The 22,487-nt window shown below is 34.3% G+C and overlaps 3 protein-coding genes across 5 annotated transcripts in view; all 3 read right to left on the bottom strand.

Moving 5' to 3' along the window:
• Positions 1-4,553, bottom strand: part of LOC120341852 (SCO-spondin-like) — a 55,368-nt gene extending 50,815 nt beyond the window's left edge. Inside the window, exons 1-9 of the mRNA XM_039410411.2 lie at positions 4,420-4,553; positions 3,442-3,577; positions 3,023-3,182; positions 2,543-2,776; positions 1,953-2,061; positions 1,228-1,403; positions 832-1,056; positions 559-728; positions 190-358 (exon numbers count right to left, since the gene is read on the bottom strand). Coding sequence (XP_039266345.2) covers positions 190-358; positions 559-728; positions 832-1,056; positions 1,228-1,403; positions 1,953-2,061; positions 2,543-2,776; positions 3,023-3,182; positions 3,442-3,577; positions 4,420-4,472 — 1,432 coding nt within the window. The 5' untranslated portion in view covers positions 4,473-4,553. The remainder of the gene's footprint in view (positions 1-189; positions 359-558; positions 729-831; positions 1,057-1,227; positions 1,404-1,952; positions 2,062-2,542; positions 2,777-3,022; positions 3,183-3,441; positions 3,578-4,419) is intronic.
• A 710-nt stretch (positions 4,554-5,263) lies between these two features.
• Positions 5,264-8,304, bottom strand: LOC120342678 (testis-specific serine/threonine-protein kinase 3-like). Its single transcript, XM_039411613.2, has 5 exons — positions 7,717-8,304; positions 7,477-7,634; positions 7,097-7,275; positions 6,493-6,590; positions 5,264-5,615 (listed from the first exon to the last, which is right to left on the bottom strand). Exons 1-5 carry the CDS (start codon positions 8,124-8,126, stop codon positions 5,342-5,344), a joined length of 1,119 nt encoding a protein of 372 aa, XP_039267547.2. The 5' UTR covers positions 8,127-8,304; the 3' UTR covers positions 5,264-5,341.
• Positions 8,305-9,541: 1,237 nt separating this feature from the next.
• On the bottom strand, positions 9,542-21,084 carry LOC120342940 (uncharacterized). Of its 3 annotated transcripts, none has more exons than XM_039411995.2 (15): positions 20,848-21,084; positions 19,446-19,478; positions 19,126-19,234; positions 18,533-18,745; positions 17,554-17,813; positions 17,142-17,230; positions 16,365-16,612; positions 15,860-16,045; positions 15,095-15,420; positions 14,247-14,475; positions 12,854-13,061; positions 12,088-12,205; positions 11,563-11,718; positions 10,880-11,059; positions 9,542-10,358 (listed from the first exon to the last, which is right to left on the bottom strand). In XM_039411995.2, exons 1-15 carry the CDS (start codon positions 20,899-20,901, stop codon positions 10,236-10,238), a joined length of 2,532 nt encoding a protein of 843 aa, XP_039267929.2. In that variant the 5' UTR covers positions 20,902-21,084; the 3' UTR covers positions 9,542-10,235. The 3 variants fall into 3 exon arrangements, with proteins under 3 accessions (XP_039267929.2, XP_039267930.2, XP_039267931.2); XM_039411996.2 differs by lacking the exon at positions 20,848-21,084 and adding an exon at positions 20,010-20,166; XM_039411997.2 differs by lacking the exon at positions 20,848-21,084 and adding an exon at positions 19,745-19,853.
• Between the last annotated feature and the right edge of the window lie 1,403 nt (positions 21,085-22,487).

Here is a 22,487-nt window from a genome sequence, read left to right as displayed (position 1 = left end):
CTATCATATATATCCCAAACTAAGACAGATTATGTTCAATTTAAAACAGCCGTATGTCCAACGTGGTTAATACGTGGGGTGAAAGGGTGGACATTGAATAATTTAGAAAAAGTAAATGGTTATGTAGAAATAAACAATTGCCCTATAGAAAATAGACCGATAAGTGAACAAAAACATAGATGAAATTACCATCAGGGCAACTGTCCTCACAATTGTATTCTTTCATCCATTGTCCAACATTGATCCCAGTGAAATGACACTTAAGTGCGTAAGCGGACATTGAGGAACATGTAATTTGTTTTTTCATTTCATTGTCTAACTCTGTATGTTGAACGAGGCAAACTGATGAGGTGCAAGCCTTTGAAATGCAATAAGCGGTAACAACTTAACAACAAAAATAAAACCTTGCTTATATAGTCTCCGCATATTTACATATATGTATATCACAAAATCCAATTCTTTTTTGATTTTTTAATTTCGAAATAAGAAAGTTATCAGGATAAATCAAACGGGTCTCAATCAATGGCGAGGTTACGTATTACCTAACTTCTAAAATACCTGTATATACTCAGTGGGGTCCGATTTGCCAATACAATCTGCGAATGGACCGTTCCTGGAAATGTCGCATCTCCTTTGCGCATTTTCCATAAGAAGAGGATCTGCATCGCAATTACCGGAAGCAATCGAAGTACATCGTAAATTTTTCATCTCATCCACGTTACGAATGCCTAAAAATATTCATCTATGAGGTGAAGTTTTATCATGGTGTTTTTCTGTAGAATCTGTAAACGATTAATCTACTATATATATTAGCAGACTTATTTTCCTCACCACTACTTCTCCATTCCATCAATGTTGAGCTGTGAAAATGGTTTCTAGTGTCACGACCTAATGGTTCGGCAAATTTCCACGATCCGCATAAGCCCGTTGTATCCGGAGTATTTTTATCAGGTATATCCAAGTAAATAAAAAGTGAGTTCTTTGCATCCCATCTGACAGAAAAACCCAACGAACTTTCAAAAAGAATACTCTGACCGATCCGTTTAATAATGACACCTGGCAAAAGACATGTTAAAATTTAAGAGACACAATATCATCATCATTCAATACACTTTATCAGAAAATTAAACCGAATAAAAAAGAATAATCAAAGGTAGAAAAATTTAATAAAACATTAAATACAGAAACACCTCACAGAAAAAACTGATGCATGGAAGCGGTACCCACCATTATGAACAATGGGTGCATTCAAGTTCAAGGTTTTTTCATTGATCTCGATGATGACTCGATTGAATATTACGTCACGATATGCAACGATGACCTCATGTTCAATGGTCATCCGGAACGCCAAAGAACAGTTTATGGATGATAAATCACAGTCATGACTTTGGACTTCGAGCGACCTTTAAAAATTAAAAAAACAAAAAAAAATTCATTCATGTGTAATTAGATATTCAAACCTTGAGTCATCAGGCTTCATTTTTCCATGATAAAATACTAAAAAATTACAGTAAGAAATACAGACCAAACTACTACTATTAGTGTGCCAGTTCTAAGATTAATTTCCTAGGGCCTAGGCTATCAATTGTCATAGTTAAGGGAACACCATCGGTGATTGTTTAGAAAGGCCAATAGTCAAAACAAAAAAATGTGCGTAGGTAAACGTTTTCCTAATTTAAATCGCTCGCGCTTTTCAAAACAAATTATTTTGCTACAAGGGATCTGGTGAATCAAAAGATGAAAAGTTAGAATATTAGGTATACAACTAAAAGAGACTGTTTTTCTGGAACAATCAAAAGTTTCTGACAAAGCTAGTGAACCAGAGATATCTTGGATTACTATAGTTCTTTGATATATTTATATTCTCATGCTTTCCAACTTTCTGGTACTTTCTATTTTTAATCATATCGATCTTTTTCAAATTAAAATATATTGGTTGTGATAAATCTTACCAACTTCCATCTTCTGATACTGCAATCTGATATGCACAATTGGTCGGAATTTGTAACACCTTCCCACTGAATAAACCCAAATGCCTCCCTCCAAATACTCCACATGAAGCTGTCGTAATATTTGCAAACAAAATTAGATAATCTGTATCAATTATTTGTTTCAGGTTTTTTCATCAAATCACATTGCAAGACTTATCGATCGAAACTGCGGTTTCGATTCGTGACTCTATGGTGACACCGCGTGTCCCATCACTAATTAATTAATAACTCGCTAATTATACAACATAATTCATCCAAAATTCATAGGCTTCTAGTCCGAGATATGATGAATGCACATGCAAAATTTGAAGCAGATTTGAGATATCGCGTTCATCTAACAGACAAACAAACAGAAAGACAGACAGACAGACAGACAAATATCTATCAACATACATACCGATAGATCGATAAGTAATAAGCATGGGAATCGATGAATTATTTTAATGGAAACATATTTGCCCTTTTATAAAAAAAGGTGAAATTTATGTCATGCTCTAAAAATGCAATATTTATTCGCAAATAAAATTTACTAAATTTATTCCATAAAATACCTTTTATATTTTGACTTTCGTCGACGTCGACGGATGTCATATCAACAAGTTGTACATCATTACATGTATGACAGACAGAAACGTTGGAAATTTCTGGAACTGTTCTCCAACTTTTTCCACCAATAATTGTGCAGCAATCCCCTACAGTTACAAACTTTTGTTCAACTGAAAGAGTCCTTTGGGATATTATTTGGCAGTTTATATCCTCATAGCAAATCCCAATGCCCATATGTCCTGTAAAACCAAGCTTACAATTTTAGAGAAAATATAAGCCTTACCGGCAAAATTTACTTGGTTTTAAATACTTTATTTCAACGTACGTTTTGTTGCGTAAGGCTGACTAGTAAACCTCAAAAAACTTGTATATTGTTATACACGAGAAACATAAATAATAGAAGTAAATGAAGTTGAGTAGAGTGAATTAATAAAACTATGAAAATACTCAATAAATAAAAATCAATGAAAAATAGTAAAACTAACTGTGTTCACAGGACGGTCCTGTCCATCCGGTACAACATTCAATATGACGTTCTGTTACATTTTTAACGATCTTGATGGGAGTTTTATAAATGAAACAATGTGCTTCGCTGGTATTGGTATAGAAATACGAAGCCACTCCATCCGAACCTCCATACACGTTCTGAGTAAAAAAATGAAAATTTAAATTCAAGTTAGTGAAGTGCGTCAATGGACGAAAAATGGTTACATCGCGACATGATGCAATATATTCTCGACTATTTTGAACATGTAGTGGAAACTTAAAAAGTATCAAATTTTTAATATTTTAAAAATGTATTTTATTCATAAATGATAACAATGCAGTTCATAAGACATATTCTCACAATACAATTCAAATTTATTCAACATAATATACAGATTTGAATTTAAAAATACTTCACCTTCATTTTCTGTTCATCATATTTCCATTTATCGTGAACATATTTGTACAAATCCAAACAGGGAACTGAGTTTTCTTCTCTTTTTCCGATCATGGTTTGAATTTGTTTCGTAACATTCCTTGAGCACCATCGTGAGCTGGAGAAAAATGACGTGTTGTATAATGAAATTTTGCGTAATGATATTATGTCTTCAAGAAATATTTTTTGCATAATAAATGACTAGCTCCTGTCACTAATCACTAAAACGCCACAGTGGCAGCTCTTCTTCCACTGTATTCCCATATTCTAATTTTGGAGAATAATAATGTGTCAAATAATATTAATAAGAATAATAATACATAAAAATGTATCGCCTATGTATTATGGCGGGGTAACTACTTGTTGCTCAAGGCCTTCCGCATGACTGCCTAACACCTAAACTGTTTGTCAGAACAGAGGCTAGCCTGAGTTACAAAAAACATTTCAGCCAAGTCTAAGCGTTGTCTAAACTGCCAAGCAAATTATTTCACAAAGGCACAAGGCACGACAGATATACGGTTAATTTATAAACAAAATTAGACATTTGGTTTTTGAATATTCGTTTTAAACGAATTTGAAAAATATATATTAACTAGATGCTTTGATTGCTTAAGTAGATTGCTTCGTAATATTGAAGATGCTTTGATTGCTTAAGTAGATTGCTTCGTAATATTGAATATAATATTTATCAAATAAAAGACAGATCATCGCAGCGTTCATTTAACAAACAGTTATGAATCTGGCTCTGATTTTATTAGAACTGTATATAATGCGTACAAGAGGCTATTGGCCCGAAAAAAACTTCTGCAAAAATTGTTGCGTAAATGAAGTTTTGAATTTAGAAATGGTTCAAAACTGTCCATATTATACTAAATTTTTCATCATTTTAAAGATGACAACTCTAGAAATGGTGGTTCGCCGTACGAGTAAAAGATGAATTAGAAACAAATATCATCTCACCTCGTCTGCTGAAAATATATCAGCAATACGACAGCTAACAAAACTCTTTGCATCTTGCAGAATCACCTTCCAACACACAAAATTAGAGTCAGCAAATTTTGCAATCTACCACGCATTTAATTTCAAGCAATATGGGCTTTCTACGATATTTCTTAGGTTAAATAGTCTGTCATCCTCAGGGGGTGATCATAAAACTCAATTAATGAACTAAATTGCATAACGCGATCCGAGGTCATTAGTTAAAAGATCGGAATTTAACCAAGCGATAAAATTAGGAATATGCATAATTAGAATAAGACAAACAAATTACGCGAGACAAACAATTACTTGCGTCGGGTCGTCTGGGGGTGAGAATCTTTCCCACGGTGACGAAGATATAACACATAATAAAAGAAACTTTAATTGTTGTTATGTTTGACGAAATTTTCGATATGACATCTTGATTCTGTTCTAATTTTGATAACAAACATCTAGTGTACTTGAATTTTTGGTTTCAAATTTAAAGCACACAATATATGTTAAGCTGCGCTTTCATTGGAGGAAGTATAGATTAAATTTTCACGGTATTTGGAATTACCAACTGTTTTACGTGAGATACCTGTTATATGGATTGTAGAGCATAATAATTTGTCCTTGTTATTATCTCCCATGCGTTGTTCTGTTCTGTGTTAGCTGCAAACACATTTGTGTGGGTAAAATTCATGCTTGTATTGTCATTTCTACCAAGGTAAACATTGTAAATAGTGTTACTTGTTAAATAATTGTAAATGTGGGCCGGAAAAGTTACTTCATTTCGCGTAGCGACATTGTGTGGCCCCTCAGTACGTTTATACAAGTAATCTCATTTAAAAACTGATATAATATAATATACAAAAAAAGCGTACGATATGGTGATGCATTATAAAATTAAAAAAAGGTATCTTCATTCATCATTTTTCTTATGTCGTTTGTGCCTTTCCTTTGTTGGGGAATAAGTACGATTGTGTTGTTTTGGACTTGATGGGCCAGTTCCGTGTCCATGTGTATTCTTGCAGCAGCGTTTTTCGGATATCTTCGATCCGGTTGATGGACGACGACCTTTGTCGCAACCGCATTCTGCCCGAATGCCGTGTGGTCTGGTAGTGGCGTATGAAGTCGTAGGACGGCCAGCGAAGAAGTCGTAGATATGCTGAGCAACGTTGCTACTTGTTGTTGGCCTGAAAAAGGTTGCGAAATAGCTAGATTTATCGAATAGTCGGAAAAACAAAAATACTTTGAAATAGTTAACCAGGAGAAAACGAGATGTGGAGTATGCACTCATAAGCTCAGAAGCCGAGAAGATCTGTCAACTCTCTGGCGCCCTCTGACAAACTTATCTCGAACGTGGTATTACAATTGAGTTGCAAGTTACAATTACAAGTGGAATCAGTAAGTATGACGGCTACGTTAGCATTTCTAACGAATTCTGATTTTGGTAAACAGTTTCAATTATGAACTTTGACAATTCGTAATATTTTTACGGGGCACTGCACAATATTTAATATATATATATAGATATATATGTTAAATATTTCTTTTCCTGCTTAGCGGCACATTAAAACATTGAACCGTGCTACTGCCAGCCCGCCAGTGCTGGAAGGCACACATTGGTCAAGATTAGTTGCTTGTAAACAATCAATAGAGGAACAAGAGAGCTACGCCCAAACATATGGACACGTCTGTTCGCAGTACTGTACGGTTTACCGTACCGTCAGATCACAGTCTACAAATATATTCACACCAAGCGAAGCAGTACAGTAGGACACAAAATGGCGTCCGATAGCCGCAGAACGTTTAATGACGTCATAGCAAACAAAAACAAATCTCACAGAGCTAACAGAAATATTTAAAATGAATAAAAGTAATAGCTTTCTGGGGAAAAATTTTATCTTCAACCACTGAAAATTTCAAAGCAATTGGTCCAGTATTCGAAAAGAAAAGCGTTTTTTTAATATTTCCACTAGGTGTGTTATTCTTTGTCAAACAACAAGAACAACATAATATTGAAACGATCGTTATGTCCACTACGTGTCCAAAAATAATAAAAAATATAACCTGGATCCGTTCAATGGACCAAAAAACGGATGAGCAAGAACATCGTCCATGTTTGCTCTTTTTGTTATATCCGGCTGAATCATTCTTTTAATGAGATGCTAGAATGTAATTTAAATTTATATGTAAGTTATATGTAATAAATATTGGGATTCGTGAATATACAAACAAAAAATTCCTAATCTCGTATTGCACATATATATATATATATATATAATATCACAACTCAATATTTCAACCTAGTGTTTAACGAAAAAAAACATTATGAGATTGAAATGAGCTGGGAAAAGATCATATTTAGGTGATATGCGGTAGAAAAATTTGAGATTCTAAGCATCACTGAAAAGTTCTGAGATATTAGAAACAACGAGACTATGAACTTGGCGCCATTTTGCGTATGTTGATATATTCAGGACAAATTTTCGCGCGGCGGCTTTGTATATATAATTGCAGTCAAGAATACCAAATGAAATTCAATCATAACTCTCTCACATAATTTGTTTGGACAATCGGACACAAATTACAATATAGCCTAGCCCTACAAGATACTTAGATAGTATGTATGTCAACATAGTATATATATATATATTATTAGTTGTTTTCTTACCTTCAACTCATCTGACAAAATGTCAGCAACTCGCGGTGGAAATCTTATTTGATTTTTTAACTGAACTTTCAACATTTTCCTTACATTTGAGTCATCAAAAGGCATATGACCACATGCCATGATGTAAAGTATAACTCCCATACTCCAAATATCATGCATTCGTGGATCATATGGATGTCCTATATATGTATTTATTGAAAATGAGAAACTAACAACTTCTAATATAGTTCCAACACTAGTTAAGTCAATATAAATGCAAAGCTTGAGATAAATATGCTTTACGATAAATTCGTCGGAGCCTGATGTTATATTCGGCGTTTTTGAATACACAAATTAATAATGAAGTTTATATTCACATATTCATTCGATATCCTAAATACCTCGGATAATCTCTGGTGCAGCGTAGGCTGCCGATCCACAGAATGTAGAGCTGAGAACTACATTACCAGCGTTGAATATCATTGACTTTGAGAATCCAAAATCAGTCAGCAAGAGTTTGTTTTCTTTATCCAGCAGCAAATTTTCGCATTTTAAATCTCTTCATGCAAAGATAAATTGTAACTAGTCAATGCGAATCAAATGAAATGAATAAACAAAGTCCTTTCACATTGTTTACAAACCTGTGGCATATATTCATGGAGTGGCAGTATTTAATCGCTTGTACCAGTTGCCAGAAATATTTTTTGATTTCCTCTTCCGGTAGTGCTCCCCGGCGCTGAACATACCGTAACATATCACCGTTGCGTGCAGCTTCCATGACTATATACACGAAGCCATCGCTCGCTTCTAGAATCTCGTATATTTTGACGATATTTTCATGTCGTAAATGTGGAAGTGCTTGTAATTCACGGGGCAGAAACTTTTCTACAAAGTCTTTGGGAGCCACTTGTTTATTTATGCACTTGATGGCGACATCATTGCCCAATCGAGTTGAATAAGCAAGTTTCACTTTCGAATACGCTCCTTCTCCTAGGGTACTCATGATTTTGTAACCCCGTTCTCGAAGGCGCCGTTCCCATACTTCTCCCATAACGTGACCAGGTTATATTTTGAAAATAATTTAGGTCTCTGAAACAAAGACATTTATCTAACCTAAAACCCGACAACTATACTCGGGTGACTAACTAGAATCTTTTACCCTAACAAACTAAAAACGAAACTGTTCAAGGCGATCATGACATCTCTGCCCTTCTCTTCAAAAAATAATGCTATTCAAGAATTGGATAAATTCTAGTATTTGGAGGCAAATATTCATGTTTTGATTATGACGTCATAGTATTCTCCACCGTTATTCAGCGAAATTCCCATGCTACATATTTCGGAAACCTCCATGGACGCCATAAATACAGCAAGCAAGCTTCACACACCATTGGCCAACACTGCCTAAAATACCCATTTAGCTTTTAGCAAATAGCAGCCAAGAAAACAATCGAAAATCCTTGCAGGATATTGCTATTGCACGTTTTACTTACACCGCCCTGACCTGTTTTTAAACAAGGTGGCCAGGACCGAATCATGCCTCTCAGAGGCTTTAAGCACTTAAGATTTTGGTGTTCTATAAAAGAAATAATAATGAAACTGGTGGAAACTGTGCCAGTGTTTCCCAAACTTTTTGAGCCGCGGACACCGGTTTTAGAATCTAATTTCTGACGGAACTCCATTCTATGCCGTAAAAATTCCTGCCTAACCAACGAGGAATGGTAATGTTTCATTTACATCACAATAACACGAACGATATTGTCGTAGCAATTTGTGATAAGCAAACTCGTAAGTCCGACTCGACGGCAAGTCTCGACCTGTATTTTGTCATCGAATTGGTAAAAGATGAAACGCTCCCTCAAACATGTAGGATTTTCTAATTGCCCTTTCTGACAGCAACGTTCCAACAAAAATATGCAATGGCTTTGGATCAGTCATTAAAGATTGATCAGACTCTTAATATCGTCGCGGACCCCATGTGCAGTCATCACGGACCCCCAGGGGTCCACTTACCCCAGTTTGGGAAACCCTGTTCTATGCTATCTGAAATTGAACGAGTAGCTGGTTTCAGTATTCATTGCTAATTGAGGGCCAAGTTACGTACAATTTGCAGGATTTTTTTTGTTTGTTTACGGAAAATGTTCTTATATACTATTTAGTATTACAAACACATTGATAGAGAGGTTTATATGATACTTAACAACTTTATTTCGACTGGGCCAATATTGAAGTTGGTATCGTCTGACGAAGTCGAATTGTTCCATTAAACACGGAGGCACCATTAGGTGGCCTTTCTGGCCTAGTCTTACCACAAGAAGCGCACGTCGTATTTTACCAAAGGTTCGCGTCGGTCTCCCATGCACAGCTGTAATTAGGAAAAACCACTCTTAGCAAAAGTTCACATAACTGGCACCTCAACGACCCATAAACCTTAAGCCCTTCTTCAGCCGTTATACACAACACACATTAACAACCAAAGTATTTTTATACAAGTCTATGGGATTCGATGGTTGAATATCCAAAAAAGATTAAATAAACGTAGCGACAATTGACTGTTTTAGTAATAACGCAAACGGAGTGCTCAAACGAATGACCAATGAAAACGCCCAGTCTTTTATCATTGGGAGATGATAAACTCCAGTTAACCTGCCTGAAAATAAATAAATAAAACAGAAACCACCATTGTCTGCTTACTTTCAAAATAGGCTCAATAATAAAGGGAGGGAATTTAAAAGAAAAATCATAATTTTACAAGAAAACATGTAATTGTTGAACAAAATAAAAAGAAAAACTTTGAAAACCAAATTGCAGTAATTATGAAAATTGCGATACCACCATAACTGGCAACTGCAGATGCTGTTATTTATCGTTTCTGGGATAGGTCGAACTAAACTAGATCAGTTTAGAATAGATGCTATTTTAAATTTAATTAAAAAAATTTATGACAAGATACGAACATCAATCACCATTCAGAATAGACATATTTAATTTTAAAATTAACTGAATGAAGCGTTAGTGACAAAATTATCATTATTGATTCCACTAATTTCCAATTGCTGAATTGATGCAAATACATGGCATATTTTATTCCGAATTTCCAGGCATTCATATTCTTGAGTGAAAGAGGTTATGTAAAATAAAAATAAATGAAATTCGTGTCTCATCCAGTGTGGCCTTGTGCTTGCAATTTCCACACATTTTGAAAAATTGTACTGAAGTCGACTATTTCCTTTTCCAAACTATGTTTTTCTCTCATAGCTTTACTTCGCAGGTTGACTTTACCCTGTGACAATAGCACATTGTATAGGATAAAACTACACCAATTTTTAGGAAACAAATTTTATGGCAAACAAGGCTCAATACAAGCAGCTGCTGATCTATGCGTTTGGAAATGTTGGACTCTTTCGTCTTCTGCATAGCTTACGCATTTTTTTACACTCTGGATGAAGGTCTATGAGCGAGGTTTACTTGAAATTGTTGAAAAAGGATGTCAGCAAATAGCTTCTAATACCAAACGGGATCAATGTCGAAAAAAAATTCTCAAAAGAATAAACAAGGATCAGTTTAAGATAGTAAGGCTGTAAATAGTAACTGTGAAGTTTTACTTGTAGAACACCCACAGTGCCCCTTCTATTATATCCTTCGTGCGTTGGTTAGCTTGACATCCTTTATAAAACCAGTGAAAACCTCACAAATATCGGAGCTTCTGTATATAAGAATCTAAAATTTTGTTTACGCATGCTAATATTTCTTAGCACAAAAATAGATGAAAAATCCACATAAAAAAAATATCAATTCACATACCATAACTGCATTTGTTAAACTTTTTGTCTGCATTTGCAGAGCAGCAACAACTTTTTTGACGCCATCTAATTTATCTTGATGTTTTGCAATATCTGAATCCCTTTGCTCATCATGTTCCCAATAAGAATGAACAGCAGTAACTATGCCAGACCATGCAGTTTTTGATTTGTTGTACTTAAACTGTGGAACGAAATCACATATTCTGTATCGCAAGTAACTATTGATTTTAATACATGGTATTCATATGTACAGTAAACCATAATGGCGAGGACGCTGAAATCGGAATAAAATTTGCATATTGTCTAGATGAGTAAACTAATTAAACAGATTAATCTATCGGGGAACCATGGATCAACCTATCATCAAACCCAGGTTTAAAAATATGAGGAATGCACATTTCTCTTATACATATATATGCATCGTTTAACCCTCCTAGCATGCAGTAAGTAAACAGTCCTCCATCCCTTATCATTCCACAGAAGATTAAAAGACTCCTCCTAGCAAATTTTTAGTAGTATTAATTAAAAAGCTGTTTCAAGTCTTGCTTAGTATTCACGGGCACCTCCACTACACATATAAATCTATACAAAGCTTATGGTTAGGATTTTTCTATTGGTCTATTTTGTCTTTCAGTTTCTGCTTGCGACTGTTCTTTAAACAAATTTAATAAAAAATACACATACGTTATTTTTGCATTTCGAACAAATCCACATTCCTTGCGGTACAGTGGATAATGGCGGTGTCGCACATGATAAATGATAAACTCTAGAACAAGTATCACACATAAGTACTTCCCCTGTTTTCCCACAAATTGCACATTGGTCTTCATGTTCATCACCCTGTAATATAAATTTTTTTTATGCATTTTTAGCAATCCAGAAATAGAATATTATTTCTTACCGTATAGATCATGAGCTTCAAAACTCAAGTATACTTTTAGCACAATATACTTCAAGTTCATAAAGATACTTAAATTAAGATAAGTCGGCCTTGCAAGATGCCTTGTCCGAAGATAAAACATGACATTAAGTGTCCTCAATCAGAATATTATAGGAAAATCAAATTGAATAAAAAAATATTTTCCTATCAAGAGATTTCCTATCCAGCGGAACCATCAATGAACTTTTACATTAAATTTCCCGCAGTAGGTGTAGATTGCCATGTAAGATGTAATATTTCAAACAAAAAAATTCAAATATAAAACATACACGACTTTCTGGTCTTTCTAGTTCTGTAGATTTAGACCTTACTCCAGACGTTGACTGTGGTCCAACAAATGGGGATGAATTAGGTAGTGGACGAGATGAATGGCGAGATAAATCTTGTCTAAAAATAGAATGCCGGGAATGTGAATATAGCACATTTGTAAAAGATGTACAGAAAAGATCCTTATTAACAATATAGATCTTTTGCATAAAATTCAATATAATTGGCGATTTCTTACAGCAATGGTCTGTATTTGACATTAGGAAAATTCTCACTATTACACCGCCCCATGACATTACAAAGGTCACCTATTCAAATCCTGTGGTAATGATTACACAAAATAGAATTTTGGGTCTTCGCTGTTAGAACGATAAATGAAACTATTCCTAAACCTTAATTTCAGTGTCTCCAAAATGTTGTGTCCCACTTGTCCATGTGTCCCACTTGTACCGTGTCCCTCTTCTCCGGGACAAGTGGGATACGTGGTACAAGTGGGACACGACATTTTGGAGACACCTCAATTTGATTCCATTTTCTGCCTTCGATTAAGTCTTTGTCTCACCAAGAATCCATATTATAATCAAATTATATCCTCAAATAATCTTGAATGAGAGGTTTTCATCATATCTACATTGAAGTTAATGGACCTTGGATTTTGACTTGACAAATAGTTCTCAATCCTGGATCATCTATGATAGTTCTATGATACAGATTAGTATTATTAGCTCTTCATACATTAATACCTATATATTGTTATGAAAAACCTACACTTCCATGTCTGCACTAGATATTCCAGCAGAAGTCACAGCTTCTGAGGCAGATGCCACAACATCTAAGATTCCTCTCAATTGCTTTATCTCCTCAACATGAGTAGGCATCAGAGGTGAGGTGGACGAGTTTGATCTGATATTTCTAGTTGAAGTAGATGCTTTTTGTGCTGCTAAGGTTGACGTGTTTTTGGAGCCTCGTGGTCGACCTATAGCGATGAATATGCTTAATAAGGAAAAGATTTTCCTCAAAAGGACTTAGTAATATGGACCGTTAAGAACATACAGAGACTCCATGAAAGGGTTGAACTCATATAGTATTGGATAATTCTTCCATCAGATTGAGATATATTTAGGGATGGGCAATATAGAATAATTCACTATTCTAAAATATTCTAGAATAGTTAAATCAATTCCAGAATACCGAATCCTATTCTATTTTTATACTCATTCAAATATTGGGAATTTCCACATTGCTGGATTGTAAATGTATTACCGGTACTATAAATGTATTATTTATTTGGAAATGTCCTGGACATTGGATTTTATTTGATACTAAACAGGCATATCCCAGGGCAATAAAATTTAGGAATATTACAATATATTTTGCCTTCAATTGTTCCAAATGTATGTAATCCCTAAATACTGATTGCTGAATTAAGACACGCTTCACACACTTAAATTGTAAGCGGTTAAATACAAAAATAGATATGAACGGCGTTGAATCATTTTTATTATTATTAATGTTAGTCTGCCGAGCATACTAGAACTGACCCGCTGAGAATTAATTAGATGCACGACCAGCGTCTGGCCGTTGCAACCTATTTTGCGAGAAAACGCAAGTATAATTAAACGAGAGAGATTTCCACGCGAGAGAAAACGCTCGAATTTAATTAATAAATCAGAAACAGGAAATACAAAATTGACGCATGGCGCCGAAGAGGCGGAAACCGAAGCCTGTTATCGGATCCTTGTGGATTCGAATCCTCCGGATTCGGTATTCTATATTGCCCATCCCCAGATATATTCAATGTTAGTAACTATGAAACAGAACTTATTCAGGTGAGATATTATGACCCCGAGCTCTGCATCCATTTTGCGTATAAAATTAAGTATTCTATATCAAGTATATTAATATCCAAATGATAATTTAGTCTAGAAATTAGCCTACCAATTTTGACTCGTTTTTAATCTGTTTTGCAGCAGGATAATGTAATATATCAATGAGATACCGAAAATGAATAGAAAAATAATATTTACTGAATCTTACTCCAAAACCTAAATAATCTTAGCAACATAATATTATGACTTGGGATTCCTATGCTATGAGTCACCTTTGGCAAAAATTAACTCATTAGAACAAACAAAATAGCACAGAAAAAAACATATTCTACCTCTCGGCCGTTTGACGATCACATCAGGTGCAGTTATGCATTCCAAAGCACTCGCCATAACATCGGGACAATGTCTTTTTGGTTCATGATCATTACTTATATACATTCCACCACTATAAATTGGATTCGCAGCAACCCTTCGTTTTCGGAATCTGCGACGTCTTACTTGATTCGCTTGTGATTTTGGAATTAAATCAATATTACGAAGATACTGTAACTTTTCTTTAGCCTGCAATAAAAAAAAACACAATGTAGTACATTCCATACATGTTAATTGATCTCAATAAAAATATTTTCACACCTAAGGTGAATGAATTCGATAAAAATGTGCATCTCATACCCATTGAACTGATGCCCAAAAATATTTATGAAACAGTATATTAGACCTAATGCCATTTTAAACTATGTTTTTAAATAATCTATAAAACGTTTATATAAGCAGCTAATCACATATTTAAATTTGGCTGAATGTCTTTATAATAACAGGAATTTCAACGAAGGTATTTTCTATTTTATAATGTCGCAAAAAAAAAAAAACAGTTTTAATATATAGGGTGACCTAACCCAGGTCAATTGGAATACTAGAATGAACATAACTTTGGTGCAATGCGTCTTAAATACCCGAAACTTTTGGGTACAATCCTACACAAACAGAACATCTGATGTTTCAGTGTTAAATTTGTGGATTCTGCCTTTTTTGGTTAATACTGTATTATGATATCTCACTTGACATGTGAAACATAGATAGTTTGTGCCAAATCACTAGAAAGAATCAGTCATTCTGAATACTTGTTTAGTGACTTGCTAAAAGCTCACAATGTGGCCTAATTTTGAACAACAACATTCACCTCTTCATCCACAGGTGTATCACTACGTTTAATAGAATCTGTGCTTTCATCCAAGCTTGATTGCCTTATATTTGAAATAGAAGAAATCTTGGTGACAGGCACAGGTATAAAAGGACTATCGTTCGTTGCCAATTTTATCGACCGTTTTTCCATGACTGAGCCTTGTGTACCAGTTACAGTATCTTGTGTTTTGATCGGGAAAAAACTGTTTCCAGGTACAGGTGGTACAAGTCTAGCTAAAGTAACCATTCCACTTGTGGTTGCAACTGGTTTTGATGTCAACACTGCTTTTAAAGCACTATTTCTTGGTTTATCTTGATGCCCGACTGAAACATGAAGGAACAACAATTAAAATAAAAAAACTACATTTAACTACCGATATTAATATTTAGCTGGTGCCAATGAACTTGAAATTCACACATTCAAATTGAATCCAAAATTTCAAAACTAGTATTAGTATCAGTGTTCATTTTCGATATTGGTGAAGACTCATTTTCTGCAGAGAATATCCTCACATAAACTAACAAGACTAGCTGAGATTTAAAATACATCCTGAATACGGAATCGAATTGAATTGTTTTTCTTGATCGAATATAATATTTCAAAATTTCCATATATGTTGTGAAATCCAGATCCAACTTGTAACCAGAAGACAAGCGCAGAAAAAGCAAAGCAAAAATAAAATGACTGGATTGATTTCAAATACGTCAAATACGTTTTGTTTAGCGAAGATAATTTCTTGTTCCTTTTTTATCAAATGTAAACCTTGTGCAGATGGGTGTCCTTGAGTAGATTCTTGGTGAGTTTTTGACAAAATCTGTGCTTTTCCATCTAAAATCCTGAACTTTTGAAATGATCCAACACCGTTATTTATGTTTGGATAACTTTTTCTTGGAACATAACTTGGTTTGTGAATGGCAGGAGTTCTACTTGATAAATCTTGCCAAGTGACTGCAAAAATAGGGTTGAAAAAGTGAATTTATAATTATATGTAGATAAACAGTACAAAACAAAGATTCAGAAAACATATTTAGAATAATTGCTAATTGGAGAGAAATGTATAAATTGAGATTACACTTCACAATTGAAAAATTTAAATTATAATATCTGATAAATTAAAAAAATTTGCTTCTAATCAGATAATTTTATATTTTGTTCAAGTTATCGTAATTCTTTGGATGCAATAAAACCAGTTTTAATAATGCCATTGATAAAACTACAGTACAGTTTGATAGAAGAGTTGTCCACGGGGAAGTAAAACTGGACATACCCGAGGTAGGTGTAGGCACAGTTGAACGATGCCCTACTCTTTGTACAAGAACTTGTTGTAATGGAGCTCCTGTCTTGTTAATCATACTATCACTGGGCATGATGATCGTTGGAAATCCCGCTTTCTGAGTTACCGGTACTTTAGCAGCTATGTTGCCTTGGTTTGTTGGCACCATCAATTGTGGACCTCGAGTAATTACTGTTCCTTGCGGATTAACTGGTATAGGATGGCAACCTTTAGGCAGCAACCTGAAAATTAAAATCGATTTTTGCTCAACAGAAACTTATTTATAACAATCAGGCCATGTGGGATTTGGGGAAAATTAAAATAAATAGAGATAATAGCTAACTTCTTCCATCTTCAAGTATTGAAAATTTGAAATCTGCTCGTTCATTAGTTGTAGAGAAATACGATTATTTCCCAACAATTTGGCACCACAATGTTTCCAAAAACCTTGATTATCCCACTGGAGTATCCAAGCAAGCAAAATGTTTATCTCAGTTTTGGGGAAACTACTGTATACTGATATCTCGGCCACGAGGATGAATAGACATGTGGTTAAATAAACTCCTCTATGAGCACTCTTACCACTTTGAATTGCGAGCCCGAGGCATAAAACATATAACTATCCTCATTCAACAATGAGGAAATAGGTACATGACAACATACAAACTATTATATCAGATAAACTTACTAATGACAAAAGTGGAAAGGAGTCACCGTGTACTGACAATGCAACATTATCAGACAAAAACACCTAAAAATTCCCAATTCTACCTGAACAATGATTTTGGCTGGTTATTCATAGGAGTCTTCTGTGGCATAATAATGACCGGATTTGATCCAGGGCTTTGAACAACAGGCACCTGAAATAAAAGGCACATACAAAAAATCGAGAATCATATTAACATACAGGGCCCCAAGGAAAAGACCTCTGGTCATTGAAAAATATTGTAGATAGAACATCACTTTTGCGCAAAGCGTCCTAGATTACTGAAATATTTGGATACAACCAGTGAACCACACACAAACAGAAGTTTAAGTGTTGATTAAATATTCTTCATTTGGTAAAAGTAATTAAGAAATTTATTGGTTCTGTTTTTGGGGTAATCCTGTATGAAAATATTACAATTCAACAATATGAGGCATTATTTCATACAAAAATGTTATTAATACTGAAATACCGTACTTTTATTTGCACTTGCTTTGTAGGCACCAATCTCCCGATTGCATCCGCCATTACTTTAGTATTTTTCACAGTGGCTGCCTGCGTTCCAGAACTTTTCCAACTACCAGGAAGCGTGACAACGCCTCCAGAAGATACAAGAGATGACAGTGATATAGGAATTGGAGCAGGAACAGTGGCTTTGATTGCTGGTTTGTTCACTGAAATTTGGCTTGGTGTTGTAACAACCAATACAGCTGACTGAGGAACAAATGGTTTGTCAACTGAAAAAATGAAAAAGAATGAAGGAAATCTTCATATTATCATAAATCATACAACTAAATTAACTAGGTATGATAATGATATGGAAGTATTCTGAAACATGTATAGATAATTGGCAATTTCTGATGCAACAATAAAATTCTTGAAATATAGATATTCAGTAATATTTTCATCACAATATTGAATGACAAGCTATTTGAAAATGCAATAAGAGCAAATTGAAAGTTTTGTTGAATATTTTAATCCGAAATATCAGAAATCAAACTAATAGCTTCAGCCATTAATAAAAAGTCAAAACTTATTGCCCTTGGGACATAATATTAGTCATAGTCAAAGTTTTTTAAATTAATGAACCATCTATGTTTAAATAAGATAAGTTGAGAGTTCACAAAAACTAATTTGGGTCCAAGTAAGGTAAGCAAAAAAAATTCCTTTGAAAATATATGCACAATTTTTGACTATATAAACAATTAATCCTAATTCTGTATCTATGATACAATTCAAAAAAGGGAAATTAGTATAAAAATAATACTTGTGAGTTGTGAGTAACAAAGCTGACCAAAGACAATTTATGCTTTGCACAAAAAAAGGTCACAATTATTGTCAGTTTACATTATTTTCTTACAAGATTTGCTCAAAAGTTTGACCAAATATCTCAATTAATAAAGTAACCTCAAGATTTTGAAATGAATTGAGAAGACATAAGTTGATAATACAATACCTGCATTCAATGATTTTCCTGGCAATTTGCTGAGATTTACTGGCCTATTACTATTTCCAATATAGGATGGACCAGAAATTGTTTGATTGTTTGATGTGTACACTGGCTGAGAACCATTCTTAATTGTAATTAAAGTATATGATTGCTTTGACTTGATATTTGATGCATTCTCTGTTTTGAGTGGAGACGTGTGTGAAGAAGAAGCTTCCGTTTCTAAAATGAAAGAATCAACAGTCAGAACTTGGAGGCATTGAAAATTATTTCTGAACATGGGATCTAAAAGTGATTCTGATGGCCAGAAGTTCAGAACCAATTCCTTTATCAAAATGATAGGATAGAATTTACAGATTTATCCCAGGGGAGAGGAAAACCGATAAGACGGTTCAATCATATGGCGCACCATGGCCTCTCGTCTGGTTACCAGTCCATGTCGGGAATGGGATTAGTTAGCCAGTTATTTGTTTTCGGAAGAACGGATAAAAGATATTAATATATACCAATGATATGAATGGAGAAACACAGTTGTAAGTTAACTTTGCATATAAAGGTAGGTATGTAAATATTACAAACAGCTTTATATCACTTCCTCATACCACTAGTAGATGGTGATGATCTTGAAGCTGAGGCAATTTTTTTCTGCTGGGAACCAAGTTCAGCAATATGCTTCTGCACTGCTTTAAGCTTCAATCTTATAGCTTGATCCTGTAAATGGAAAACAGAGGTTATTATTTCAATTTAGTGCATGTTATGTGCATTAATAAACGTAGGTCTACATCATAACAATTTTTTACCCCTTATCACATAAATCAGCATGCGTATTGCTGACAAAATAACAAAATTAATATTTCATTGAATCAAAATCAAATTCCCCAAGTCGAAGAATATTAAAACTGCTGGAAATATATAAACATACCGCTGGATTCTTCTTCAGCATTTGCATCAGAGCCTGCAAAAAAGAATATTACAATAATAGCATATTCAGATGACATACAGCTAAGTTCCTCTCCCCTGGAATAATTATTTGAATCATGTCCTATCCTATTTATGTCTCTTACTTTGACCACTTTTGCCAATACTAAAAGAATGAGTCTTTGCAGCTTTAAGCAATCTTGCATACACTTGGTTTCACACTGACGACCCAACAATATATATGTTTGTTTCTGTGTTTTGACATGTTTATTAAAATTTAACTAATCAATGGTTTTTAATTACCTGGCTATTGTTTGTAGGCTTACTACTGTGTCCTTTATATACCTCTATATTTAGCTATTATTAAATAAGCTTTTGCATTTCAAGTTGGCAAAATGATAAAACTCTAAAAAATGAATCATTTTATAATTTATCCTCCCTAGTCTGTCAGTGAAGAGAGATGCTATCATAATGACATATTGCAGTAATGGTTCACTTCACCCATTACTGCATTACAACAATATGTCTTATTAATGATGTCTAACAATTAAATATCAAATATACACACCCCAGTTAAGATCCATCAAACATAAAGTATCAGACAATATCATATTTTATTATTTAAATCATCTGTTTGCAATGCAGAAGAAACTTTTCCTTCAAGCTATTGCAGTATTGAGATACCGCACGCTGTGCTTGAGAACAGGGGAACCCCCAAAGCAAAGTTTACGCATTACGTGCGCAAGACCTAGACGCCGATGATCGCAGTAGGGCATAGTGATAGTTGAAAATTACTTTTTGGTTAACAGATAGAACGATAAAAGCAATGATAAATGCAATTGAACATCAGCAATGTCATATACTTAAATTAACGTTCATGACGAGCAAAAGAGTCATATTGGACTTTTGGTAGTAATACGCGAGTTAACTAACCTTCAACTGATTCCTAATTGATGCGTAAATTTTATTTTGGCGATGGAGGATATTCATAATTAATTGCCTATTATTCGCCCGCTTATCCTCCGATTAAAATCACTATTTTTTATAAAGTGGTATGGGGTCAAGGGTCGAGAAAAGAAAAGCGACAAGCAAAAAGAGTTAAGCACATTGCCCAAAGTCTACTGGCGTCAAATTGCGCATCTAAATGTGGTGAATTAACGTTAATTGAAAACAATTCCGAGGTAGGTTATATGTGATTCAAATTTTTACACAGGTAGGTAAAAATTACCAATTAAAATTCCAAAAAACTATAAGTAATACACCCGTACTTTATCGCTATGAACTATTCAACCAGATCAATATTTACCCAATGCTGCCGTCACTAAAATAGACTACGACGTAGCTGTGCCCGTGGTCAAAATAAATTTATTAGTTATTATTTTTGATATGAGTAAATATGATACTACCTGATGGTGTATAATATCGCTCTTCAGTTCTTCTTGGAGCCTTTTAAGATCCATACTTACAAATCCAACAGAATAAATGAAGCAGATATTTGTCAGTGTTATAACGACAAAGTACTATACACGCCTCGCAGTTTATCTGCTTTTCTCTTTTTTTGCGCACTGAAGCAGAGAGGGAAATGAGTGCGATGGTTCGATATTTATCCGCGAGGCTTGCAAGTTAGAATAAAATATGACAGACATATATGACATTGTACAAAATATTACTTATACAAATTTGATTCTAAAAAAACAAATATGTCCTCTGTGTTGAACATGATATAGTATTCTTTAAAAAACAAAGTTCTGGTTCTGGTGGAAGACTACTAAATCAAGTATGTTATCCGCCCATCGCATATTTTTTCTCTGGCTATACTGATTGTCTTATAGGGATAGCCTTGCTTGCATTCGATCGCGCTTTAATATCACTCTTGTAGACTGAATGTTGAGTATTCTAAACACTGCGTTTAATACACGTCAGCACAATACCTCAAATAAAGTCTTCAATTTTTATAAAGTGTCCATTCAATTTATGCGATCGCAATCCACACAGCAAATATGTATACTAAATTAAGGCACTATGCTTCTCATAGTACTGTACAGATAATTCATAAGTTTTATTACTTTAAGGGAAATGTGATTGCGTCCGAAAATATATAAACCAATAAATTTTGTACAACTAATGTCAAGCATATGTATACGGTATTTCGTAAAATATTAAGCTTCCTCATTTAATCTCGATTTTGAAAAACACCTTGGTGTTGCTTCACTGGTGGTACGATTGTACACCAGGGATATCACCTGTGTGTAAACTACTGCCTGTGTATGATACTGTTCGAAAGATCGATAGGCATAAATATTACAGGTGAAAGAATTTCCCTATATCCTGCACTACATTCCGGCCAGGATTTATCAAAACTAGTGTCATCAAACATTGTTTCAGTTGTCATCCGGCATACTGTTATCTGGTATCACGTGCATACTGTACTTTTATGATTTCAGTAAAACTGAATGCGAGATGATTTAACGCGATATATCTCAAACAACTCAGTTCACGAGACAGAAAGTGTATTCGTGTTACAATCATGTTCGACAGCCCATGAACTAAATTGCAAACAATATTTTGATAAACTCATATTTAATCTGACTCAAAGAAAGCGGTGACACTAACGGTACGTAAATAGTTTTATACTCGTATTTAAAACTATTCAGGTTTTTAAATAAAGTTATGAAAGCTTTTTGTCATCTACTCAATTCGTCTAGATTTTAGTATCGAGTCATGATCTACAATTAAAATTTCACTGTTCGATTAACTTAAACATAAATATGAATTGAGTCCACTTGAATATGTACAAATTACAATCTTACCATATAAGATGCAACTGTTCATATATATATATTTTCGAAATAACCTCATTTATACCATCTGAACTATACACTGTTGTTCTTAATTGGGAATGGCTTCCACTTTATATCATTTAGCCTACCTAGCGTTTTTGGACTGCGCTATTAGAACAAAATTGTATTATTGAGTAATCCCATTACTCGCGATACAGTACTACTGCCAACGACAATTCTCGGCTCGTGACAGACCTCGATGGATA

Source organism: Styela clava, chromosome 3, assembly GCF_964204865.1.
Source record: "Styela clava chromosome 3, kaStyClav1.hap1.2, whole genome shotgun sequence".
Lineage (NCBI taxonomy): Eukaryota > Metazoa > Chordata > Ascidiacea > Stolidobranchia > Styelidae > Styela > Styela clava.
Note: the sequence above shows the minus strand (reverse complement) of the source record. Positions and strands in the feature narration are given on the sequence as shown.

What these genes read in the sequence shown, in the direction of transcription:
- LOC120342678 (XM_039411613.2), bottom strand. Translation starts at nt 8,126, where the DNA reads ATGGGAGAAGTATGGGAACGGCGCCTTCGAGAACGGGGTTACAAAATC. An exon ending in TCCATGAATATATGCCACAG is followed by an intron (nt 7,635 to 7,716) that starts GTTTGTAAACAA and finishes CTTTGCATGAAG; the next exon opens with AGATTTAAAATGCGAAAATT. An exon ending in TGCACCAGAGATTATCCGAG is followed by an intron (nt 7,276 to 7,476) that starts GTATTTAGGATA and finishes ATACATATATAG; the next exon opens with GACATCCATATGATCCACGA.
- LOC120342940 (XM_039411995.2), bottom strand. Translation starts at nt 20,901, where the DNA reads ATGGATCTTAAAAGGCTCCAAGAAGAACTGAAGAGCGATATTATACAC. An exon ending in CAGCCAAAATCATTGTTCAG is followed by an intron (nt 16,613 to 17,141) that starts GTAGAATTGGGA and finishes TTTAATTTTCAG; the next exon opens with GTTGCTGCCTAAAGGTTGCC. An exon ending in GTTTAACAAATGCAGTTATG is followed by an intron (nt 10,359 to 10,879) that starts GTATGTGAATTG and finishes CTATTGTCACAG; the next exon opens with GGTAAAGTCAACCTGCGAAG.